Source organism: Antedon mediterranea, chromosome 5 (assembly GCF_964355755.1).
Source record: "Antedon mediterranea chromosome 5, ecAntMedi1.1, whole genome shotgun sequence".
Classification (NCBI taxonomy): domain Eukaryota; kingdom Metazoa; phylum Echinodermata; class Crinoidea; order Comatulida; family Antedonidae; genus Antedon; species Antedon mediterranea.
The window spans coordinates 6,948,631-6,976,422 of record NC_092674.1 but is presented as its reverse complement, the minus strand read 5'-3'; the positions used below and the strand labels follow the sequence as shown (position 1 = coordinate 6,976,422).

The following is a 27,792-nucleotide window of genomic DNA, read 5'->3' as shown; positions in this document are numbered from 1 at the left end:
CCACAATTTACAACATAGTCAACAAAGGCTGTTCTACTATTATTAGCTTACATCCGTGCTAATAATATATTACATCATGTTATAGTTATAATGTGAATACGAATTACTTACTGGCACGCACACGTTTTTTATATGCTTTTGATAATACCGCAAAGAGGGGAAAAAAGAAATTAATAATACTTAACACGAATAAATTATTTTTAAAAAACATTAAATTTTTATAATTTATTCATGTGCACAGTTAAGGCGCATTCGAGTTACGATAATATTTCCATTGATACAATATTGAAGACATATATACCGGATACGATAATGTATATTACCGGATACGATAATGTATATTTCCGTAAGTCACAGCCTAGATAATATCTCTATGGTTATTCTGACAATTGCGTGCCATAATTTCTAACATAAATATCGACGGAATTTGCTAAAACCACGCCCGACGCGCTTACAATGCTCATCAACTTCAATGTGAAATTATTTTATTCGATAATAATAATATACTGGCACGAACATGACATTCATTGGAGAGTAATTGGTTGCGTGAAAAAGCAAATCGCTATACAAAACTGCTATGATTAGTCAAAAGAAAAAGCTTTAGCCGTTAATTGTAATGATAATACAAGGTTGACTGCAAGCCATGGATATCGGCAGGTGTTTGTGACAAATATCAAATATAGAGTTACTTCCTATCATAGAAAAGGTAAGACGATTTTAATGTGTTTTTAATTTTTAAAGTTAGGCCTACCGATAAAGATTGTAATACCGACAATAGTCAGGTGTGTGTTAGGTGTTCAACCGCGAAAAAATAACGATTGAGTATATATAGGCCTAATGTTTATTAAAAATAGGACACTGAGTGATAGCGTGTAATTAGGTTGAGCCGCGAGAATGAAATACTTAGCACGTAGACATAACCTAAAATGCTAATCGTACGGCATGTCTGAACTATATTCCAGATATTGTTTGTATATGAATAACGTGGTAATCCAATAACGTAGTAGTAATATAAATATATAAATTGTCGCGTCTATGGAGTATTACATTACATTGTATTGCATTCAATATATATGCCTATATCATTTTTTCCACAAGGAATAAGGTACGGTTCAAAACTCCAAGCGGTTGAAAGGGCTTCATATGGCTTAACTATGTGAGAACTTGGACTTACAAACTACAAATATTCTCGGTATGAGATACTATATCGGTGATGAAGAAGCAAAAAAACTGCCTATTTTCCATCTCTGTCTTATATACCAGAAAAGAGTGAACATTTCACTCTTCCCTGGGTGTACTCTGTATATACCTTTTAAGGCGTTAAAATAGGCCCAGATGATGAGATACTGTATACCCGTGGGTCGGAGTATCTCAAACAGTTGGTACTCTGAGGGCAATACATTTTTACATCACGACGTTTTCTCAAAACCCCACATTTTATTTTCATTTGGTTCTGAGAAATGTGTGGTTTTAGAAATTTAACTGAGTGGAATTGAACGAATAACTCAGTAAGCAATTTCGTTTCGTTTATCAAGCTTGGTTCTCACTACTACACAACGCAAGGACGTAAGCGCAATGTAAAGTAATTTGACCAATCAAAAACGATATATTAGTCAAACTGTCTATGGACTACACAACGCAAGGACGTAAGCGTAACTTAAAGTAATTTGACCAATCAAAAACGATATACAGTATTGGTCAAACTGTCGCTTGCCATTGCTCAACTTTCTTGCGTTGTGCTAACGGCATTGCGTTGCGTGTCCCAAGTGGGAACCAAGCTTTATTGCTAACGATTAACAATCACGGCTTTTGTTATGCATGCTTTTGTCAAATATGATAATTTGAGATTTCATTCAATAAAACAAATATAACGATTCTGTATATAATTAGTAGAACAATATACAATGGATCTACTATTTATTGTTGTTTGTATGAAAAAGATAGTTATGCATAATGGATGCTGAAGTGTTTACTGTAGTATTTTTTTGTATCATATGGACGTCGAAGACGAAATATGAACGTCGACGGCGTAATATGGACGTCGTGTGGACAGTTCTCCTTGATTGAAAATTCTAAATTCGTTCTGAATAAAGCAATTTTCGATCAGCCTTGCTATGATCGCTTAATCAATAGCCAACTTTGACCAGGTATTCGGAAGCGATCAAATTGTCCAGGGACCAATCCGGATTACACAAAGTTATGTTTACCCTTGTGTACCGGTACTCACTAATACCATTAAGGAATTGTTTAGATAAATAAATAGTTCCTTCATACTATTTATTTACTTATTCATATGAATCACCTTTATATCGGTGGCACACATTTATTAGTTAACGGTGCATCCAATTTACAGACAAAATTATAACATAAGCCACACAGTTCTAACTAATACATAACATCAAAACAAAAAAATGTAACTAATTAATTAAATATGTATGGAAATACATAATACCAATATTACCATGGAGGAACCTCCGTTTAATACTATGGGATTAACTTCCACAACGAATTGAATAAAACAAAAAAACGCTTAAAAAATCGGTGTCGTATCTAAACAAACCGGCTTAGGCTACATTCACACCTAATGTTTCGTTTGACGGAACAAAAGACGCCGCCGTTTTGAAAATCGTATAAAAGATTTAAACAGCTCCGTCTTCTAAGTGTGAATGTGGCTTTAAATTACAACATATATCAATTAAATAAATATCACCAAACGGAGAAATGTGTTGCGTTTAAATGAATATTTCAACATAATTATAAATTTAATTCGAAAATATTATACAAACAAACAAAATCAAACAAATATTTATTAAAATAACAATAATATGCAGTAGATATAAAACTACACTAAATGTTATACTGCCTGCATTTTAAAGTGATCGAATATAGGATACTTTAGCTACAAACATTCTTCACATTATTGGGTTTCACATACTTTGGGAAAATAAAAATAAAATAGTACTGAAGCTCTATATTTTGACCTATTATTTTCAGGCGTTAAATAGTTCGCAGCACTATAAATATACATACGTTATGTAAGCACCACACGCGGCTGTGTTTAACAATAGCCTCATAATGTATGTCACGTTTTGCATATTGCACTACTTAAGCTCTGTCTACACTATCAAACTACTGTGATGTCCCGAAATGTGGTAGTGATATATCCAAATATGGTAGTGATATGACATCATCATTTTCATTTTTTTTTAATGTTCCTGTATTGTATTTCTTGTGTATAATTGCCTCCTTTTTTATATATAGCCTAATTATCATTGGTTTTATACTTCTATATATAAATTTACGTAAGGGCAAAATTCGATAAATCGCGGTTTATTTCTAAAATTTTTACTCGATGGTATATAAAGTTGGTTCGTACTTTCGGTACTGATTTTAACCACCTGATGTAACCCTGTTTACTAATTAAATTGAGTTAGATAATTAGTTATTGACGATTAAAACGAATTTAGGTTCAACGATTTGCCCCAAATAGGGGTGTTTTCCGATCGTGGTATACACTGTCTAATGGATGTCCAACTTGAAAAATACCCGCACACAATAATACTAGGACGCTTCGCATTTTCCTATCTCCTCCTACGATAATTGTTTTTAATAGCTGAAAACTGGTTGAACAGCTAGAGTACAGCATCATAATGTTGAAGACAGGCCGATTTTCTTTAAAAAATACTATTTTGATAGATTTAATATACGATTATACAAATGTATTGATTTGCGATGAATGGAACATTCCAATCTCTGTTTCACAAGTGTCTATTCCCTCAGGCGTCGTAAAGGCAAGTACAGTACTGTATACTCGAAATTCGATCCATTTTTGTTTTCAATCTGTGCTGCAGAGGTTGGATATAATTTTTTTTTAAACGGATAATGAGCTAGCGTTTTCACTCGCCGTATATTATGTACAAATCTTTATTATTGCAGTTAAACCACCCACATCATCACCTTTCCCTCACTGGCATGAGTAGCGTTGTAAAACCAGTAGAGAATAGGCCTACGGTACATCACATGCCCTAAACGCAGAACAACTTTGGTGGGTAGGGTAGGAACCAACTTAAGTATGAATTGGCTCTAAGAAACAATTGAAAACCATTAGGCCTACTAATTAAGTTGAGTTAGATAATTTAATATTTATTGACGATTAAATCGAATTTATGATTTTCCCCGAATAGAGGTGGTTTTCACAAATTGTTTTACATTATATTATAAACATATACACGTCGTAGTGATGTATCGTTACATGTGCTGTACTATTTCAATCGACTAGGACGGTGATAGTTTCAACAAAGTATTACATCGCAATGTTTTACTGTGTTTAGTGGTATATTATTTGTAAAACATGAAAGCAATTAATATTTCGTTACTAAATGGATAAAGAATATATTTTAACATTGTTCCTCTTTGCACCCATCCTCTTCCCCATCCCTCAACCCTAATGTTACATACAAAACACAAATTAAGTTTGTTTAAATTTGACTTAAACAATTGGTCTTATTTTGTGACAAGTTTCTCTTTCGGAAGTAATAGGGTGCTAATTTTAGTTGAGTACATAAATCACAGTGTCTATTTATTCGTTCCTGTACACGACATGTATTATTGTCCTGCGGTACGTACATTTGAAATCGCCAGTTTTTTAACGCTGAAATTATTATGTATTCGAGAACCATCTGTGGGCACGACCTAGATGGTATCCATCCACCATCTAGTTTATACAAATTTTAATATTGAGAAAATGTAAATATCTTTGTAATTTAGCTATGGCTGCGATGATGATATTGAAATAAATGAAATGAAATGAAATATATAGGCACGTCACAATTGTTTGACACATATACAAGTTAATTTGATAGTGTATATATTATATAACATTGGCATTAATATACGTAAATGCAAGAACGGCAATTAAGAGCCACGCTGACGTACCTGGATGGCCAGGGTGGACATATTGAACTATGGGTTAATCTGATTTTGCTTACGTATATTTACTTAGCTGTCTGACATTTATTTTAATATTTTTTTTAAGCCTACACATTTTAGCATAAATTTTGATAATGACCAATCCATAGTTTTCCCTTTTAAAAAAAATCATTGTTTACTTTTGTTGTTGTCACTCGATTTTTTTTTGTAAAATCAGTGATGGAGTAGTTCAAATTAAAATTCCTATTCCTTTTGTTTTAAAAAAAATATGTGAAAAATATATTATATAAGTAATAAAATATATGATTATGATTTGTTTGGTATGTTTTTATTGAACTTCCCAATATCAAAACATCATCCACTGTATATATATATATACATATCAATTGTTGGTATTTCATTTTCTGATGATCCACCATATATAACCATGATGACATCATCATGAAATTGAACCAAATTTTTAAAACTGAATTTTATAGCAGAATTTAAGAAAAATGTATGGTCTTCCAAAACAATATTTCTCATTTTAAAAAATGCATTGAATAAAATGATTACATAATAATAAAACATAAATAGAAATGTTACAGATAATTCTGATGGTCTTGCATTTCAATTTACAATAATTATGTTTAAAAATTTTTTATTGCAACATATTTCTCATAAAAAAAACTGCATTGTATTGGCCTATAATTATCAGATAATAACAAATAAAACATAAATAAAAAATGTGACAGATAATTCTGCTGGTCTTGCATTCCAATTTACAATATGTTTTAAACCATTTTATCGCAACATATTTCTCATTAAAAAAAAACTGCATTGTATTGGCCTATAATTATCAGATAATAACAAATAAAACATAAATAGAAAAGTTACCGATCAATTCTGCTGGTTTCCATCCCAATTCACAATGCATATTTTCAAGGTAAATGTCCTTTTTAAATTTTATGTTTGTACTCTAAAAAATTATTATTTAAAATAAGGTTTGGGAGGGATATTGTTGCCTGAAACAATACTAATTTTATAACTATTAAAGTTTTATAATTTAGTGTACTTTGACCTGGGAAGAATGAAATTTAATTTCAATGATGTCATATCAGTACCATATTTAAGCTTATCACTACCATATTTGGGCACATCACACTTTTTTTGTCAAACTAATTTGATAGTGTAGACATAGCTTAAATCCATGTATGAACTCATTCATATGTAAAGCCTGAAAAGGGGCAGTACAAATGTGGTTTTGTTATTATTAGCTATTAGCTAGCATAGCTATTTTTCAGTAATTTTTCTTTGGACTTAATATATAAAAACATTATTATATATTTTGGTGAAAATGTATAAAATTAAAAACACTTGAATCCATGCAATTACATTAGCTGATATCTCCTGTCCAATAACAGCAAAACTTGTCTTAAGCTCTGTCACACTATCTAGTTTGACAAAAAAAAAGTGTGATGTGCCCAAATATGGCAGTGATATTCCCAAATATGGTAGTGATATGACATCATCGTGTCCATATTTGGGCACATCCAACTTTTCTTGTCAAACTAGTTCGATAGAGTAGACAGAGATTTAGAAACTACTAACCAATTTACAATAAAAAAATAGGTTAAATATTTTAATCAGCAATATGCAAGCCAAATAGATAAGTATTGCATTTGTCAGTAGTATTTTGTATTTAAATATCTGTATCTTATCAGTATTAACCAACATACTGTAAAGATATACCCAAATATGGTAGTGATATGACATCATCATGTCCATATTTGGGCACATCCAACTTTTGTATTTGTCAGTAGTATTTTGTATTTAAATATCTTATCAGTATTAACCAACATACTGTAAAGCCAAATATGTTTTTCCTTTGTCTAATTATTGAAATGATATCATAACAATTAAAGTGATTATATTATTGTTGTTTATTTTATTATTATAACATCTGCTATGATGAGTATTAATAGAAAATTTGTGTACATTACCATTTAAATTTCATTCATTATTACAAGTACTGTATAACTATAATGACTATAATATAGATCCATGGTATAACAAAAAGTATCTCGTCGGAGATCTCACCGTGTATTGTCCCCAAAACCATGAAAAATTAAGAATAATAAAATCAAACTTTCAATAGGCTATTTTGTAGTTTTAATAAAGGTAATCACTATAAAAAGAACCTCACTATAAAAAGAACAAATAGATGGTTAAAGCCTGGTTCCCACTAGCGACGCAACGTAACACAATCTACGCAATGTAAGCAAATGCCCTTCTAATAACTGTGCTTTCCCCCACCTACGTGAAATCAAACCCGCTATGTTTGCATCACTATTGCTTCGTCGGTTCCCAATTGTGATTATGTAATACAGCACTTTATGTAGATACGTCGCTGCGTTGCGTTCCACACTTTAATTTCACCAAAAATTTAAAGATTAAATTTAAAAGCTTTAACTTACAGTTTTTCAGTTAAATATTTTTTTTGGATCCAATTTTTGGTTAAAGTGAGTAACTATTTTGTGATATTAAAATGACATATTCAACAAAAAAATTGAGAAAAACTATTTTTTCATGGGGACAATATATCTTTAATAAAATAATAATAAAGTTAAGATAAGGGCGTATCAATTTGATCTGTCATGCATATTTACTCCAGAATTAGTGCGTAAAGAGTTGCTATCCAATCAGATTTGATATTACAGTATATGCTTTTATAGGATTCAAGTTACAATATTAATTAAGCATACAGTACCATAATTAAAAGTGTTAGAAATTATGTAAGCTTCAACTTTATATGGGGCACACTATATGGTTTTAGGAAATTAAAAATAGATATTATTTTCTATATTTGTCCTACTATATTAAATATCTACAGTAATAATATTATCAATAATAACAATTTCCTAATGATTGTAAAAATTGGTAGTACAGTAGGTTTGATCAACTAGAGTAGTGTTAATATATTCATTATATGGTTTTAGGAAATTAAAAATAAATATTATTTTCTATATATAGTGTCCAACTAAATTAAATATCTTGTTATTATAATAATTAATAATAGTTATATAATAATAATAATTTCCCAATGGTTTTAAAAATTGGTAGTACAGTAGGTTTGATCAACTAGAGTAGTGTTATTGAAAATGTTCATCTAGTTTGAAGATACGATATTTTAAAATTTTATTTTTACAAACTAAAATTAAATAAAATGAGCACTGAAACGGTCATTTTAACTAATTTATTTATTCATAGTACTGATTACGAAGAAAATGTAATGTCTACAGGACAAGACCTTTCAAATGTATATACACTATAAAGAGATTAAAATTAATTTGAAATAATATATATTTATAATTTTATACTGATGAAGGGCTGGTGTTGACCGAAAGCTCTGCTAATTTTTCTGGCTGTTTTACTTTATTTGATTTATAGATTTTAGCTTATTTTGTCTCTATTGAGATCTAAACACTGATACCCACAACATTGTCATTTTTTCAGTTCTTATTTTATCTTGTCTCCATTGAGTTCTAAACAATAATATCCATAGCATTGTCATTTTTTTAGTGCTTATTTTATTTTGTATCTCCATTTAGAACCAGCCACTGATACCCACAGCATGGTCATTTTTTCAGTTCTTATTTTATTTTGTCTCCATTGAGATCCAGCCACTCATACCCACAGCATTGTCATTTTGTCAGTGCTTATTTTATTTTGTATCTCCATTTAGATCCAGCCACTGATACCCACATCATTTTTCAGTAATTTGCCTTTTATACTTTTATATTTATATATTTTTTTTGCCTACTAAATAATCCACATAAAAGAATATGGATATATTTAACGATCTAATCTTGTACTTTCAAAATGCTTCTTTTTTCCATCTCTTCCATTTCTTTTAAGAGGTATGACACATTATAGCGTAATTCATGAAACTTCGATACAGGGACCTAAAAATAAAATATATAAAAAAAAGTATTAATTGTGACAAACTAGGTCAGGGTCGTACAAACTGTTTTGCAATGTGTAAATAAAATATAGCTTAATCACCTTCCAATTAAGGACCATGCGTATAGGACCGACCACTCCATGATAGGATCTGGGTTTCAGTGGGTACGGGCGTCAATATATTACAGTATACCAACTCCTATTCCATTGTTAGTTAGCTTATAATTATAATAAATATATGTTTACCTGTTATTAGGGTACTAAAGTATAACCTCTATTAAGGGGACACCTTTGTGTTCTGTTAAAATAGGGTGTCTCCTGAATATGGGTTGGCCGTATACAGTATTTACTATTAGATTAGGGCGTGTGGCGCAGTGTGTTGGACGTTGGACTATTGATCGTGAGATCGTGGTTCAAATCCCACACTCGCCGCATTGCTTGTAACCTTAGGCAAGATACTTTACTTACATTTGCCTCTCTTCACCCAGGTGTATAAATGGAAACCCGGTTAGATCAGGACACAACTTTGAGCTGATTACTAGCTGCATTATAGGAATATGTTGCCATCGTGTTTCACTTTATAAAAATGACTTGGGTAATAATGTTCAGCGCTTAGAAGCATTGTGCAATAACCGCTGTTAAATATTATTTTGAATATTATTTAGATTATTTGGATAATGATATTCTAGTCTGACTAAAGAACCATTACTGTTCAACTGTGTAAATTGCCTTTTACAGTTTACAGTTACATAATTTTTGTTAATGTCAGACTAGTTAACATGTATTAAGCTGTAGATATATCCACTTCCTCCTAGGGCCTGTTCGTAGGGGTTGAAAATACCAGCTTATTCCCGATTTCCGTTCGTTTATAGTCTCCAAAGATTACACTTAATTGCTTAAGCTTAACGCATTAAGTCAGGTATTAAGATTGTCAAGTTGACAAAAGACCTAAGAAAAAATATACAACACAACTTCACGCTAGAAAGAACTCGATAGTTGACTTCGATGAGGATATTCTTATATAACATTCTGTCGTTATATAAATATGAAAAGGTTAAATCTATATATTGTTATACAAATAATGAATATATGATATGATAGGTTGGATAGTTATGTAAATATTGAAACATTTTCTATAACTTAAGAATGATAGGCTAGCTAAGTAAAAGGATAATACCAAAATTATGCTACTGCAGTTACTGCAGTAACTACATCTGCTACTGTAATAATTTATAATTTAGGTTGTTGAAATGTTGAAGATGATGAGGTAGTCATTGCAGTAAACTATGTATGATAACTCTAGATAAATAATTAAATAATAAAACAGATTAAATAGTATGTTAAATGTAGTTACTGCAGTAACTGCAGTAATATATTTTCGGCATGGTCTCTAAATAAATGATAGCAATTTATTGTTTGAAGGTTTGTATGGCGAAATCAATATGTTGATATAAAGTTTCCGGTACATGACGTTTAGTTGCATTTCAATCAATATGCTTTGATTGTCTATTGTTATATAAGCAGGTTAATCATTAATAAATAAATTCTTTAATTTAATTTCTATTATTATTATTATAATCATTTGCCAATACTGATTAATAATAATGCTTCTTTCTGATGCGCAGTGAAACAAGCGAATGTTGAAATTAAGCCCTTTATGATTCTGATGCCTACTGCCCAATTAAATAGTTATGCAGTACGGCAAAAAATGTTGGTCGGTCAAATTTTGGTGATAATAACATAATAATAAATACATTTTCGCTAAAGAAACTACAAAACAAACAAAATACAAGGCACTATAGAGAAATCAATTTTAAAAGAGGCCTACCTAAACAACACTACACTATCAAACTAGTTTGACAAAAAAAGTGTGTTATGCCAAAATATAGTAGTGATATGACATCATCATGTCCATATATGGGCACATCACATTTTTTTGTCACATAAAGTTTGATAGTGCAATTAAATCACCCTAAAGAGTACTTGTCTGGAGGTCCAACCAATAGAGGGCAGAATTTAATACAGTGACAATGAACTAGCTTGATAGTGTACAGAGCTTTAGGGTTGATCATTAGTTATTGCTGATAATTAAGAAAATTCTAACTGTTGATTTCTAGTGTTATCTGCTATACTAGGGAGGTTTCGCAACCTTACGAATACGATAACGAAAACGAATACGATAACGAAAACGGATACGTCACACATATTCGTAAAGCGTATTCGTGTTGACGAATATCACCAGTCATATTCGTAACTACAAAACGTGTATAGTTTTTGATCTATTTTGCACATTTTGCATTTGAATCAGGAATGATTCATGATTATAATATAATTATAGATTTATTGAAAGTAATTTACTAAAATAATTTACTAAAATGCCAGGTCAATTTTGATAAATAGCAGTTTTTGAAGTCCTCACTCGCTTTGATGTTACGCTAGGCCTAGGCAGCCAAGCAACACGTACCTGCCGCTTCGCTCAAATTTACCGCAGTCATATTTTGGAAAACAGATTTTTCCTGGCCTACGAAAAACGAATACGTGTGCGTATCCGTTTTCGTTATCGTATTCGTAAGATTGCGAAACCTCCCTACTATCAAAAGTTACAGCCCCAGTGAAAAACAACCCTGCCTCCATGGATAAATAAAGTTGAATCTGAACTTGTGGTATCTATTTTGAGTATTTCCATCACAAATATTTCAATTTTTTTTAATTGAATAATGAATCTGCTCATAGAGCCATTTACTTCTGCGTCGCTACTGTATAATAGCAATGAATTTACAACAAATAGTTTTTACAATTTCAAAACAATAATTCATGTTTTATATATGAATATGATTTTTCTTTCTAATATGGACACATATTCAATACATTCGCATCATCATCATTATCCGTTGCTATTCGTCTTGGGTAGACATTGCGTACGCTAATCGTTTCCATGACTCTCTTTCGGTGGTCTGATTGTCTGTCATTAATTTTGCGATCGATGTATTTGCTTTTTTGAGTTCTTTATTTATGTTTCCTATCCAGGTAGTTTTTGGATGGATGGATTCTGTCAACGCTAATTTGGCTGGAGTGTCCTTAGCATATGTCCGGCCAATTTGTATTGTCTTTTCCTTATTATGTTTGACATTCGCATAATTTGTTTTTATTACAAAACTTTTTGTTGTGTAAGTGCTCAGTATATAATACAGTGAATGTGCAATCCAACATAAATATATTTGTGTTAAAAATGTTTTACAAACCTCAAAATTGTGAACAGCGCCATCACTCAGCCTCATCTCCATCAGTATTGTAGGCTCAAGTACACGGTTTAAATTACTAGGGGTATAAAAAATATTTAAAAAGGATAAGAACATACTTTTAATTTATTCCCAAAAAAATAATAATAATAATAAATACCAGGAAATGGCAATAGCAGGTTGGAACATCCATAATTCACATCATATTTTAAAATATTTCAAAGAAAACCAATTGCATTCCCTGATATCATATTAGTACCATTTTTCAACTTTATAATATAATTTAGTCGCTGAGATTTAAAAGTCAAATAAATAATTCAAAGTTATTTAATAATAATACTGTTTTGAAAGACTTTATTTGATTCCTTATTCAAATTTTTATTTTCAATTTATTGCAAAGAAATACATAGCAACATTAGGTGCATTAAAATAAACTACAGCAATAAATTAGAACCATTATTATTAATTAAGACGGAGCCCTTCGGGATAAAAAAAAGGTGACCCCTTATTAGGTGTGTCCCCTGAATAGAGGTTGGCTGTAGCGTTAAAACATATATTACTCCATGTTTGTTTCAGGTGTACCCTTAATAGGAGTGTGCCCTGAATATGGGTTGGCTGTAGTGTTAAAACATATATAGCCCCTTTGTTTGTATCATGTATCTTCTTAATAGGAGTGTGCCCTGAATATGGGTTGGCTGTAGTGTTAAAACATATATAGCCCCTTTGTTTGTATCATGTATCTTGTTAATAGGAGTGTGCCCTGAATATGGATTGGCTGTAGTGTTAAAACATATATAGCCCCTTTGTTTGTATCATGTATCTTGTTAATAGGAGTGTGCCCTGAATATGGGTTGGCTGTAGTGTTAAAACATATATAGCCCCTTGTTTGTATCATGTATCTTCTTAAAAGGAGTGTCCTCTGAATAGGGGTTGGCCACAGTATTAAAACATATATTACCCCATTATTTGTTTTTAATAGGGGTGTCTCAAGAATAGGGGTTGGCTGAAGCGTTAAAATGTATATTACCCCTTTTTTTCTTCACATGTCCCTTTAATAGGAGTGTCCCTGAACAAGGGTTGTCTGTAGTGGTAAAACACATATACAGTCGCCCATTTTTGTTTCATGTGTCCCCTTCATAGGGGTGTCCTCTAAATAGGGGTTGTCTGTAGCGTTAAACATATATTACCCCATGTTTTTGTTGTGTTTCCTCTTAATAGGGGTTCTACTGTATAAAAGGCAAATGTACACACAAATAAAAAGTTCAGCTTTATATTAATAGCTTTAACAGCATTCTTGTCTTTATGGTCTTGGTTTGGCTATGCTACGTGATCCCTTTACCCCCCTTAATGTATATGTGGACCGCTATGAAAGGTTTATAAACCTTTTAGTGATATTTAACCTTCTCACCTTGTTGATATTGTTACATCTGTTCTCCATTTAAATCTGTCTAGGTTTGGTAGATGGCTTCCATGTTTTGCTATGGCTTCATTTAATAAAGTGCGTCTATAATATTAATAACATAATAATAAATACATTTGGCGTCAACTTATTACATCAGTTTTTTTTTAATATCTAAAGGCCAAATGTCTGTGTAACTAAAATAAACAGACTATTTTAATGTTGATACTGAAAGACACATGGGTATAGGAAATGTATACAATTCATAGGGACAAGATGTTTCAGTATATAAATACATGAAGCTCTGTCTACACTAACTACCAAACTAGTTTGGCAAAAAAATTGTGGTGTGCCCAAATATGGTAGTGATATGACATCATCATGTCCATATATGGGCACATCACATTTTTTTGTCACATAAAATTTGACAGAATTAAAGCTTTGTCTACACTATCAAACTAGTTTGACAAAGAAAGTATGGTGTGCCCAAATATGGTAGTGATATCACGTCATCATGTCCATATATGTACAGTTTTTCTTTTGTTTTATTAAAAACAAAAAAACTTACTTGGATCCATATACTGCACTAGCAAGATCAGAAATATACTCTTGAGGAATCCTGTTTAAAAAAGCATTAAATACAAATTAAACATCTAAAATCATAATTTAACACATTTGATTTATTTCGATAAAAATACGAATAAAAGCAATAAAAAACATTATAATTTTATACGGTGCAAAGGATAGCCCTCAAATCCCGGAGGGGGGGGGGGGCCTCATAGACTTGAACCAATACAATGGGATATTGCAGAATATGTACACACAGTAGATTCTTTCAAGGTGTATTGACACACCCCCTTTTTCCTGTTTTTCATTTTGAAATCATTTCCTTGACTACTTATGCATTGCCTGATCAAGATGTTTTCTTAGGCAGGATATTGGTATAATAGTCAATGTGCTGTGTAGTCTAATCAAAAGCAACTTTATATAAAAATGAGAATGTTAGTGATGTATAGCGACGTACTTTGTGTGTCAATTGCTTTTTGTTAATTTGAAGTTGAGGTGTGTGTAAGGTTCAACCCTATAGGTAGGTAACTATTTGAGCTCACTAGTAACATACACATGTTCTTCTAGTGGGAATGGGGGTTAGGATTAGGAAGGGACAGTTTACAACTGGTACACAGTCAGCTATTTATCAAAGACCTAATATAGTATCAATAAAACACTGGTATATGAAATGTTTTTCTTACTTTAACTCTGTTAAGTCCTCTTTGAAGACCTGAAAGAAAGCAAAAAAAAGTATTTAAAGCTCAACCGTCAACTTTGCAAAACTCTGGATTTCGATTGGCCATGTCTGGCCTTCTTGTCCCAAATAATAAACTGGGTTTTTTAAAGTGTACGAACTGTACACTGGACGGTTTATAGTCCTTATCCAAGAAGATATACATTTAAAGATTGCAACTTCAAAGTAGACAACTATTAGTATTAGTGTTTATGAAAATTAAGTTTAGGTGGAAAGCCTTAGATAGACTGGGTGAAGATTATTAGCTCCTACTGTAGGAGGCAACAACATAAGTGAACAAAAGCATGCATGCAAGTATAGTACAGATTCTAATTAGGATTGGAAATCATTCAATAGCTAAAGGGACTCTTCATTCCTCTTCTGGGAATTTAGATTAGAGCGCCATCCCTGGTACCATGCCATGGAAGATTGTTGTTGTTTATGTCTGTCCTGTATGGTATCAAAATAAATCAAATCAAATTCTACAGGATTGATGGGTAAACTCACTGAATGTTTTAATCTAGGTGTTGAACTCAACAGGGAATCTTCAATGTAAATAAATTTAACATTAAACACCCTTTTTATCTATATAATTAATGGACTTTGCCCTTCCTGTTGTGTAAAAATCATATCAAACATATTGATCTGAATAGGTTCCAATAAATTAATATAGGTTTTTGACCCGCAATCGGTTTATTGTTACAATGTTTAAACAACCACTATGCAAATTAGCTACATTATCTTGAATAAATTACATAGGATTTTACTGCGGTGTTTTCTGTATATCCTGTTGGTTTGCTCTTAGGGGTAGGTATTATGTACTGTGTTGGGAGTTTCACGATTGGAGATAATAACCCATTTTCTGTTTAGTTGGACCTTTAATTGCTGCAGTTCATGTTGTATTGTGGGTAATATTTACTGTACCGGTACTTCATTTTCTGTTCAAAAGGATTATGGGAAACTTTGTGAAAAAGCATGGTTAGTATTGCAAAGTTGTTCATTTTTTTAAATTGATAAACACTTATTTTGTATAGGATTGGGGAGTACAGTATGTAAGATTTATGATCTACAGTATTATTGTGGTGTTACTTGGCCTAATACTGTGGATGAGTGGGTTTTATAGTAATCTTTTTTGTGGGCCTGGCTACTATAACAATCTTCATTGAAAAGTCATTTTAATTTTTCTTATGAAAGATACTAATAATGGCTTTATGTTTCTATTAAAAATATTCTCAAGAATGAGTTTCTTTTTCTATTTAAATGTAATTTTACACAGAATTGTATAGCTTTAAGTTTGTATTTGGAGATACATAATATCAGAATTACTATTGTGTGAATGTAATTCTGTCACGAAAGCTGCTTATAACAACAGACATTTCAACTTTCGAAATACAGGTTATACAAATGAGAAAGCTGTAAAATATACACTTATTGTTTACACGCACAAATTCATGGTAGATTCTAAAAGTAAGCATCATAACAAAAGAATAAAGCTTCTATGTGTTTTGTAAACCTATACTCCACTGTTCCAAAACACATCCTCTAACATTCATTGAAATATTTACATAACCCCACAGTACAGACTTGCAACCAGTTTTAGACAAGCAGCAAGTAAGTACTGTACTGTGATTGTATGAGTGATTCAGATCTAATTAATTAATTAACAAGGTTATATTAATTAACCTTGATGCGTTTTAGTCATCATAAAGTAATAATTATTTGTAAGATGGATTTTGTTAACACGCATTACGGTTCAACACATATTTTAATCGCTATATCGTTGTGTTGAATGTTAATTGTTATCATTTGAGGAGTAAATTCAACATATTAGTTGACACACGCAGTACGGTAAGTTAATTTAAATAAATCAATTTTCATATTTTTCCATGTTGACAGTCTGCATGTTGTAATAAATGTTGTTATGCATCATTGTAAATGTTTTCTTTTAAAAGGGTTCATTTCCACTAGCTGGCTGAATATTGTATACAGTAGAACCTGTGTTTTACGTACCCTGATTTTACGTTCCCTCGATTTTACGTACGCTTAAAATAACCGATGACGTCATCATTTTCTTACATTGAGGGCGCAATTTAACAACAACAAAGCACACAAAGCCACAATCATGGCTGTGTGAGGAATTCTGCTGTCTGTGGGACAAGCTACGCACGTTTTTATTGATAGAAAACAATTATATTTTACACTTTATTTAAACATCGTACAGCCTGTATATACTGTACTTTTCTTGCTACGCCTGCTAGCCTGGCCTGAATAGTCTAGGCAAGGCCTAGCTAGTGACCACCTGCATACTGTACAGAAGTAGGCAAATACGGCTAGCTACGATCTCTACGTATTTGGGGTCAATTTAAGGTCAACCTTGATTTTACGAATCCCTTGTTTTACGTGCGCCTTTCGGTCCCGTACCGTACGTAAAATGAAGGTTCTACTGTAGTTTATACAGGTTTTTCAATAGCCTATTATGAATTAACAATCCATTTCTTATTTAGCCAGGAAGTTTGGCAATTAAAAACAATCATACAGTAGTTTTTTCTAAACAAAATACATGTACTGTACGTTAAAAAAATTATTAATGTTGATTAATTAACTAATTATTAATGTTGTGTTTTTACCCAGTGTCTCTTGCATCACACATTCTGCAATGTTGAAATAGACACATTTGTTTTTACTTTGTTTTCCATGTGTGGACAGTTGCATACATTAGGCCTACACACATTTGAATATATACCAATATTTACAGAAAGGCATGTGATTTAAAGTTATTTAAAACTTCATATTGAAATAAGGTTTTTCCCCAAAACACCACGAGACTCAATCATCATGGTCACATGTTGGTATGGGCGGGACTTTTGCTCTCTTTTAACCCTTCTCACCATTTTAACATCATTATATTGTTAAATTTCCTAAAATTTAACCTAAATTTGAAACAGGTGGTCCTCACAAATCATATTACTTACAAAACAAAATACATTCTTTAACATTTAACTGTCAAAGCATCCAGTCAACCATGCAAGCCGCTGTGTCTAAATATAAATCAAGCAGAGTTTGACAACACAATGAAATATCTTGCAGAAATACCTGTATCCACTGATTGTGTGCCTCAATTTTATTTTTATTAATGTGAATAAACTCGAATAACGTTAATGGAGCTTGATATGCGAAAACTTACGCCGTACAGCCGCAAGTTTGGAATTTTACAGTTCTATAGGCAGGGATGTGAACGTTTTATTTATTTCAACAATATTTTATGAGGGTGGTCCATCCAGCATCAGCTGATCATTAGGGACCCTCAAACAAACAGTAAATACAAAATAAACTATAAAAACACAAAATTAACAAAGATATAAAAAATAAATATATATATATATATATAAATATACCAGAAAGCCAACAATGAAAGAAGGAAAAAAAGAAATAAAATCAGAGAGAGAGAAACAGGTGTTTTTTCAAAAGAGATTTAAAGGAGGAGAACTTGTAAGAGTTACGAATGCTTAAAGGTAGAGAATTAAAGAAAGAAGGAGCATTGAAACTAAAAGAAAGTTTAAAGATTTCAAGGTAAGGACGAGGGATAAGAAGATCTCCTTTAGTAATTTGCCTAGTGTTCATACGGCCGTTGGCGAAACATAGGTGGAATTTCTGTTGAAACTGGGTATATAGGGGGCAACCTTCCAATAAAAGTTTAAAATAAAAATAATATAATAACATACATAGCAGGGTGGATCCAAGGGGCCTTTCCCCTTAAATTTTGAAAATTGTAATGCAAAAGATAGGATATCAAATAAGCTCAGCCTTTATTTTACCATTTATAGGCCTCACCCCCCTATTTCAACATAACATCCTGGATCCGCCACTGCAAGCTCTGCCTCTATTTTATTACAATGACATTAAAATATTCATTAATTTTTTACTTAATTCAGTTTAATGATTCAAAAAGTTCTTTAGGTTACTGATTGACGAGAACCTCTTTATTAAACCATGTTTAAATTTAATGATTTATAGTAACATTTACATTTAAATACCCACACAGAGATTGACCTATGGTTTTACTTGCAATGCAATATCCCTGTTGCTAAGAAACTTGTAATTAAATTTATAAATTATATATTTATATGATACCCTTGTTAGAGCATAACAGTTTTGTAATAAATTAAACTATACTTGTTTAAACATGTTTTTTTTTTTACAAAAAAATGAAACTTTAGGCATCTTACTAGCAGGCTTGTAAGTGACCTGTAGGAAAGATGTCTACAGTAATTTTGCTTGATAAATTTCTTTAAAATTGTATCTAACAAATCAATCCACTTTTAACATAACACTAACCACTCACCCTACTGTAAACACTTGTTGACACCTATTCTTCAATATTGACACCCATTATATTATTACCCCCACGAGATTGCTACAAATATTACATGTCACACAAGGCTAACTGTACACATAACAGTAGCACACTCCTCCAGAATTGGGTGTTAATGAACTTTAGTACTCTATTGGAAAATGCTTAGAGGGTTAGGTTTATATTTAAGGGTGAGTACTGAAACATGTATTTCTGTCTTGGGTTAGCTACGTGTGATACTTTAGCATTGTGTGTGGTCTTTTTTTTTGGTAAGTAGGACTTGTTTTTGTTGTTACATCCTGTGAATAGATATCTAGAGTATGTTAACTACTTTAGTACCTCAGATTTTAGAGTAGTATGAGACAGACGTAACGCACACTTGAGGATTGTGTATATTCCAGCATAGACTGAGTGAACCACTTCCATCGGTAACTTAGTTGATACGTTGTCAAAGGCATCGTCTTCTATCGTTAGTCCTTCAAATGAGGTCACAGCAACTGCAAATAAGGAGAAAACACCAAACCCTTTCTCATTAAAACAAAATTATTTCATTTATTTTTTAATTTAATAATTAATATTCAATTGTAATTTAATGTATCATATTAATTGTATGTTTCATTGTTTTAAGCAGTCCAGTATACATTATATTATTTTTCTTTTCTTACAAAAAAACCAACTTACTACCAATTCACAGAGCCTTCTCTCTCATCCTATCCTAGCCAGTGTTACAATTACATTTGTCATTTAGTTTTAGTAAACTAAGACTACCTAAGTACAATTAATCACCTAATTTAGGTTATTTTATTAGAGCCTAGCCTAGGCTAGGCCTACACCATATTGGTCTGAACGTGCAGCACATTGGTACTTGGACATTTCCTTATATAGCCAGGGCTAGTCTAGAGCGTGCCGCCTCCTACCAAGTAGACAGGTAGGTAGAGGTAGCAGGGAGAGGCCTTGCTAGGCTAGTAGTAGGCCTAAGGCCCTAGCCTAGGCTAATCTTTTTTTAGTACCCGGCCTAGCCTCTAGCCTACTTGCCTACCTCCTAGCTAGGCTACATAATATTCCTAGATACTCACTTTTTAACAACTTTCTAAACGTATCTTTATCACATTTTTTCACATTCTTAATCATTAACCTAACCTCCCTTGGTATTCTAGCACCAACAAATGATGTTCTGTCTGCTATATTAGCAGTTTTCTTCGACATTTTTGCTAGCCTAGCTCAAATCTATCGTCTGCTGTTTTCAGTCAGTTTTATTCCTTCACTGATAGAGGGCGTAAAAGGTAAAGTCGAAACCTAAGCTAATGCTAACGGCCGTGGTGCCCATCTCCATTTCCATAGCGTTTGGGCCAGACTCCACTAAGTGTGTATGTTTGTGGGGGGTACGCCACTCCTCCCGCACAAACGAGTCTGATTTACCTTCCCAGTACTTTTTACATACCGGTACCCATTTCTATCACCTGGGTGGGGAGGAACAATGTGGATAAAGAATCTTGCTCAAGGACTCAACACTGCAGTGACCGAGCCGGGGCTTGAACCGACAACCTCTTGATTGCAAGTCCAATGCTCTAACCACTGCGCCACAGTGCTCCATAGAGGGCGTAATCTGTAATAAACTTTCTCAGCTGCTGCGCGCCGATCGAATACGGCGTATCCCCTGGGCGCGCGCGCGTAGCACTTCCGATTTGGAACCACGCTCTGTCATACGCGCACTATTCACTATGCGTATTTACGCTTTTCCGGTTTATGTTACCTTGGCAATAGCGTAAACAGAGAAAGACACAAGATCTATTTTATTGTATCTAGGCCTAGGCCTATAATGTCTACGTACGTGCGATTTGTACGTTCGAACAGGATTTATTAACTTTATTAGATCGTGATATTCTAAAACGATAATTTTAACGACGTAAGTTAAAAATAAATTGTCCCCTGAAAATATAATTTTTATTTTTGTTGTTGAATATGTCATTTTTTTTAAATAGTTATTAAATATTACTTCAACCAAAAATTGGATCGAAAACATTATATTTATTATATTAACATTAGGCCTATATTATTTACCTGAAAATTGTAATTAAAAGCAAAAAATAGGCATATTGCCTAGAATTCAATGGGTTTTTGGTTGAATTTAACCGTTTATTTTTTATTTTATAAGTGAATAAATTATTTCTTTCTATAGAAGTGACTAACTTTGTTGAAAAAAAACCCCAATTATTTTTAATTCATTTTAAAAAACATAAAAAAAGCTACGTCTTTGAATATTGTATTGTATAAGTTGTTTAAGATATGATTTGAACAAGGAGTTAATTATAGACTCCCTGATATTATATGAATTTACTTTGGTTAAAAGGTAAGGCCTATCCTACACACATTTGTTCCGTGTGTTTTGTCTACAGGCCTACATGTACGTGGCTTTTTAACTTTATTAATATCAGTTACTCGATGTAATAATAAGCATGGTTCACTTCGGTTGAACTGACCGACCTAGGACGATTATTTTTACTGTCATGAGCGAGTCCGTGATGTTTCCGCTTTTTTTTGTTCGTCACCTCCACTCATAATGAAAACGTTTCATTATGTTTTGACATAATTAATTAGCAATGTCCCGGAATATATTTGTCCTCTTAACCGCTATTAAACAGTATATGTAACCACATATATTTTGCCATTATGTTCGTAATTGAGGCTTTCTAATAATTAAAAGGTTAAAATAACTCGAGTACAATAGTGTAAGTTGAAATGTTTAAGTTTCACAGGAGTGTCTAACGTTTAAAGAGCCCATAGAATTTAGCTTAAGTCCCCTCGTAGCCTATAATGAATCCGTACATAGCCGCCGTCGTACAAACAAACCCGTAGGGCCTACATACTGAAGGGCCTAGAGACAATACAAAGTCTGCTTCCGTATTTACTATAAAACGTAACGCACGTATAAATAAAAACAAACAGAATCAATGCAATATCTTAATATATGTATACACTGTACAACAACATTCCCTGGAGTGAAGTAAATAATTCATATTTTGCGTGATGAAGGGCGGTCTTAAATAGTGTATAAAACATCATAGAAAACCTACCTGTCAATCAAACGATAAAGTTAATTACCTTTAAAAAGTACATTCATGGCGCAACCTCTCACTTTTGCATCGACAAAAAACTAATCCGGGCCAAAAAAATATTGATTTTAAACTACTGTATAAGCAAATAATATAATATAAAACTACGAATAATAAAAATAAAGTACAGAGGACATCATCACATGTTAACGTTTTAAATTAATCTATCTGTATTTCCCAATAACTTAAATGGTTGGCTTGCCATATTTGTGACAACAGGCAATACGTCATCGAAGTCAATTAATTTAGTTTCAATAAACTTCGCACATAACGTAATGAACTCGTGGTCGGTTATAGCATAAGGAAGTATTTCGTGAGTGAACTTCAGTTGAATTTTTATTGGAGTTGAGTAAACATACTTTTTCTTCTCGTTTTATAGGTGATGAAGTTCAACCTCCAAGGTAAATAATTTTACCCCGAGTCGAATTCGTAAAGAGTAAAGACTTATGAATGAGATATCTGGAGATATGATGTGAAACTTGTTTATAGATTCATGATGACTTTGATGATCTAACGCGACTTTTGTGTACATTTTGGATTGCTAGTATCTCGATTAAATCTACACTGGGATCGTCTGCTTAAAAAAAAAAATGGCGCGGATTTTAATATTGATATTATGTGGTCTGTGTTTTGAGTATGGGTGCTGTACGCCGCAATTTAGTGACGGTATTCTACAAAATGTTACGACGTACGCGGGAGAGAACGCATCCTTTACCTGCACACTTGAATTTCCTAATAACCAATTGACCCATAGTGAAGTTGGTTGGCAGAAAAATGGAGAATGGATTGAAATCGATGATATTATTAAATATGTATCATCAAAGAATCAAGTAAGACGAGATGTGGATGGTATAATTGTTACGCACGAAATTTTATTGATTAAAAATGTTGAAATGAAAGATGCCGGCCGGTATACCTGCAGAATGTATCACAAGCAACATGTGATGAAGTCTGCCTGGCTTACAGTCCACAGGAAAATATTACCGAATCCAGAATGTAGTCATGATTTAAGAACACAGCAATTGGAAGATACCGTTACGACGACATGCACAACAGCAGCAGGGGAACCACCCGTGCATATACAAATGTATAAAATAAAACCATCTGGAGAGAAAACTCTTGTGAAGGAAGGGTACCAGTCTTTAAATCAACTTCGTTTGGAGTTCATGTTTAAGATTACGCGGGAAAATATAGCCGATTTGATAGTCTGCGAAAGTTCTATCCCGGAATTAAGGGGTTTTAAAAGCTGTAAAATCGATTTACTTGGCGAAATGATTCATAACCACGACATGAAAGAGGAGATTCGGGTTGTGCCTTTGAATCAACAACCAATTCTCGTTGGAGAGGAAGCTTGCTTTTTGTGTAATGTTTACGGTACTGAAAATGTCAATGTCATGTGGTCGTTTGACGGCCGGCACGATTTTACTTCGAAAATATCCCGCCAATACAAGCATTGTTTCAAAGATTTGCAACTATCAGACAACGGCAAGGTTGTCAGATGTGATATCTCAAGTGACCACACGGAAGGGTCAAGCAGTGCAGTCATCCAGGTTGTGGAAGAAAAAATAGCGCCTAGTAAAGAGTCGGTGACTGCAAAAAAAGAAATAATCCCAACGCCAGAGTTGAGAGTGCACGCTCCGAGTGATGACGTGGACGAGCACACAGCCAAAAATAAGGAATCGAATCTTGTAACATTTAAGATATTTTTAGTTGGAGCAATGCTGGTGATCGTCTTTCTGGCTGTGGCCATCGTGCAGCTTATATCGCGAATGAGACGAACACCTGGCGGAATGAATGATTTTGCGAGATTAAGCACCATTAGTGATAGAGATATCGATCAAAGGTATCAATCCACTGAAGATAATAGCGATGATCACATGAGCACACAAACGCGATTGACACGTGATACCAATGAAGATGAACACTGTGAGAGTGAAACATAGGTATGTAATTACCATATCAGGCGATGAATCTGCGTATTTTCGTTCCCGGGTAAAAACAAAACAGAATGTTTCGCGAAACCGAGAAATTTACCAATATCAGTGGATCGTTAAGTTTATGTAAGAACGAGGAGTATTATGGCCTACAGTGTGTAAAACAAGCTAACTTTTTTTCGATTAATCATTGGCAAAAATGATTGTGAACAAAGAGAATTATGGAACTAATTATCGCAATTAAAGATGCTTTACATAATTTTATTAGATAAATATATTAAATTGTATTATTATTTATTAACAACAGTAACTAGAAAGCCTTGAACGATTGTTATAAAATTATTATTGTGTAATGATTATGCATTTTTGTACTCGGGGTACTTGAGCTGGGATTTGGCATGAAACTACAGGGACATGTCCTCAAAGCTAAAGAGCCGGATTTTTAAATTTCAAACCAGATGCAACCATATGACGTCTCGAAGATGGTACCGTATAGCCGTATTTGGTAGCGAGGTTATTGATGTGTATGTGACGTCACATCCCGTCTTATGACGTCATTACAGCTTCTTTTGCGGTACCCCGAGTATCGCACGTTCGTGCTTGTTATATAACGTTTACCAGTGACGAAATGCCATCTTCGAAATGCCGTTGTCGAATAAACGTCAATGGACAGTGCCACTGTACGTCAATATAAGCACTGCCGTAAATAAAGCTTGGTTCCAATTTTCGGCGGAAACGAAAGACGTACGCGCAGCGAAAGTGAGTTGACCACCAATCACAGTTCGGATGATCCATCCCGTCCTATTATGTACGGTACATCTTTGCGTTGCGTCCTAGTGAGAACCCAAGCTTAAGCGTCGCCGTGTAAACGCAATTTGATAATTTATGGCATAAACTGTATTGGATTTGTTTTGTTATTAGTGTTGAAAGGTGTAAACGAAAGTAAGAATGTGTTGTGTAATCGGTCAACTTGTGTTTATTTTTATCTTGCTTGTCTGAAACTATACTATATTATACAGTACATAGCACTACCAAAAATATTGTCAAATTATTACTTACAATATACAGAGAGTAAATATTATAAATTTGTAAAAATTCTGAAGTAAAAACAATTTGATAAGGAAAATAATATTAATGTGTTGTACGGTATGTATAAAGAGAAACTCTTAGTCTGGGCTCCAGACGGAGTTTTGTCTTAATATTAGTAAAAATATAAATATGTTTGCACATATGGCGTTTCATACGTGTATAAATCGCGGTCGAAATAAAAACAAATAAATAAAAAAAAAGAAGACAATAAATACAGACTTCGACAAGCCTAAGAAACTCTATGTAAATCTATTGCAATTTCATTGAATACCGCGTAGTGTAAACACAAACGATGTATGAATATCTTTATATGTTGGCCTATAAGTAACTACCATAACGTGCCTTAAGCTCTGTCCACACTGTCAAAGTTCATGTGACAAAAAAAAATGCAATGTGCCAATATATGGACATGATAATGTCATATCATTATCATATTTGGGTATATCACTACCATATTTGAGTAGGCTAATTCACACTTTTTTTTGTCAAACTAGTTTGATAGTGTAGACAGAGCTTTATGTTTGTAATGAAAATTTTAATTTAGAACATTGATGATTTATGTAAACGGTTATAGATTTAAAATGATTCCAAATAGCCAATGTTATCACATAATTAAGAACTCCGGACACGATTCTAGATGACTCGCGGTAGTCAGTTAGCATCTTTCTATTGACAGCTCCAGAAATGAATGGCTGATCAGTACGACATCGCCGGCCTTTGAAAATTGTCTTCTATATTTTAACACTAGTGGTGGTCCAGAATTGGGATCCTGGTCCAGATTACCTCGAAAATTTAATGGAGTGGTCCTTGACCACATATCTATCTGTTGAGGACACAGCAACACTATACGCTACGAATTTTTCCTTCGTCATTTATTTGTGCTCGTATTTTGTGAATATATCTAGAAATAGCTAAGTAGCAATTACTGACTGTTTTGTACGAGAATTTAATGCACTGTGTCCTCATGAATTCCCAACCTAACTTAATTGGCACGTTAGGACAGCCTATAAGCGTTCCCAGACGTCTGCGCTCTCGTCCTATGGAGTCCTTCGTCACGACATCCTCGTATTAACAATATTTCATAACAATATCTAGTCAATCGTGAAAGGTGTTTTAAACGACAATTCTCAAACGATTGTATTTGTTAGTTTGAGAAACGATTGCTCTGTATAAAGTAAAATGCATTTCATAATGTAGATTTTCATGACTTCATATTATTATAATAATAATTGTTGTTATTATTTGAAAGGAACCGCCTCTGGCGATGACATTTACCCGATGAGGGGTTTTTAAAAAGTGGTTGAAATGATCTTACCGCAAAATCTTACCATTTTTTTAAATAAAAACGTTGATCTTCATTAAGCTCTGTCCACACTATCAAACTTTATGTGACAACAAAATGTGATGTGCTCATATAAGGACACGATGATGTCATATCACTACCACATTTAAGCATATCACTACCATATTTGGCCACATCACACTTTTTTTGTCAAACTATTTTGATAGTAAGACAGAGCTTTACACGTGTTATCTTTATTATTTTATGTCATTTTACTATTAATATTTTTGAATATATTTCCTTGAAATAAAAAAACTGGTTAGTAAACTACTATAAAATGTTTATGTTCTTGTTTTACATGTTTTTAGGACCCGTATGTATTGGGCAGCTTTAATACTGGTCCTTACGGACACTACATGTTCATGCTCAAAAACAATATCACTCCTGCCCCTCATTAGCATAATGTAGATCGTGAATGTGAATATGATTCTATGTGAAACTTATCGTGCTAAACTTATGATGATATTTTGGTAGCGAGGTTATTGATGTGTATGTGACGTCACATCCCGTCTTCTTTTGCGGTACCCCGAGTATCGCACTTCGTGCTTGTTATATAACGTTTACCAGTGACGAAATGCCATCTTCGAAATGCCGTTGTTGAATAAACGTCAATGGACAGTGCCACTGTACGTCAATATAAGCACTGCCGTAGATAAAGCTTGGTTCCAATTTTCGGCGGAAACGAAAGACGTACGCGCAGCAAAAACAATATAACTGCCCCCCATTAGCATAATGTAGATCGTGAATAATATGATTCTATGTGAAACTCATCGTGCTAAATGTATGATGATAAATTATGATAATTAAGTCACAGTATTTTATATGTTATGTATTGTTTATACTGTATTTCTATTGACGCGATTGCAATTATAATATATCTACATTAGTAACAATTAATGTATCCAACATTTTGTCAACAACAACGGAAGTCAAACATATTTCCAGTTCTGTAAAAGACAAACGGCTATACGTTTCACCCTAACGACAATGCGTCGCTATCTCGTCTCTCGATTCATGGACTTTAGGAATGAAAAGTTCTCGGCGGAATACAATCAGTATTTTAAATCATGCCCAATATGTAGTACTCAGCAGTTATAATTCACGAAAGCGCGCATATATCTATAGTCTGCCAAATTCAAGAACAATTTAGACTGCATCTAATTAATCGGATA

At 33.1% G+C, this 27,792-nt stretch overlaps 2 protein-coding genes across 4 annotated transcripts; one reads left to right on the top strand and one right to left on the bottom strand.

The window, feature by feature from the left end:
• Positions 1 to 596: 596 nt before the first annotated feature.
• On the top strand, positions 597 to 26,897 carry LOC140050481 (titin-like). Of its 3 annotated transcripts, none has more exons than XM_072095695.1 (2): positions 597 to 706; positions 22,635 to 26,897. In XM_072095695.1, exon 2 carries the CDS (start codon positions 22,846 to 22,848, stop codon positions 24,196 to 24,198), a length of 1,353 nt encoding a protein of 450 aa, XP_071951796.1. In that variant the 5' UTR covers positions 597 to 706; positions 22,635 to 22,845; the 3' UTR covers positions 24,199 to 26,897. The 3 variants fall into 3 exon arrangements, with proteins under 3 accessions (XP_071951796.1, XP_071951797.1, XP_071951798.1); XM_072095696.1 differs by lacking the exon at positions 597 to 706 and adding an exon at positions 14,299 to 14,596; XM_072095697.1 differs by lacking the exon at positions 597 to 706 and adding an exon at positions 16,375 to 16,639.
• Positions 8,154 to 20,379, bottom strand: LOC140050483 (COMM domain-containing protein 5-like). The gene is made up of 7 exons (XM_072095698.1): positions 20,219 to 20,379; positions 19,482 to 19,639; positions 14,760 to 14,788; positions 14,078 to 14,128; positions 13,519 to 13,614; positions 12,114 to 12,189; positions 8,154 to 8,873 (listed from the first exon to the last, which is right to left on the bottom strand). Exons 1-7 carry the CDS (start codon positions 20,346 to 20,348, stop codon positions 8,772 to 8,774), a joined length of 642 nt encoding a protein of 213 aa, XP_071951799.1. The 5' UTR covers positions 20,349 to 20,379; the 3' UTR covers positions 8,154 to 8,771.
• Positions 26,898 to 27,792: the final 895 nt, after the last annotated feature.

What these genes read in the sequence shown, in the direction of transcription:
- LOC140050483 (XM_072095698.1), bottom strand. Translation starts at nt 20,348, where the DNA reads ATGTCGAAGAAAACTGCTAATATAGCAGACAGAACATCATTTGTTGGT. An exon ending in GAGGACTTAACAGAGTTAAA is followed by an intron (nt 14,129 to 14,759) that starts GTAAGAAAAACA and finishes TTTTTTAAACAG; the next exon opens with GATTCCTCAAGAGTATATTT. An exon ending in GATGTAACAATATCAACAAG is followed by an intron (nt 12,190 to 13,518) that starts GTGAGAAGGTTA and finishes TTATACCCCTAG; the next exon opens with TAATTTAAACCGTGTACTTG.
- LOC140050481 (XM_072095695.1), top strand. Translation starts at nt 22,846, where the DNA reads ATGGCGCGGATTTTAATATTGATATTATGTGGTCTGTGTTTTGAGTAT.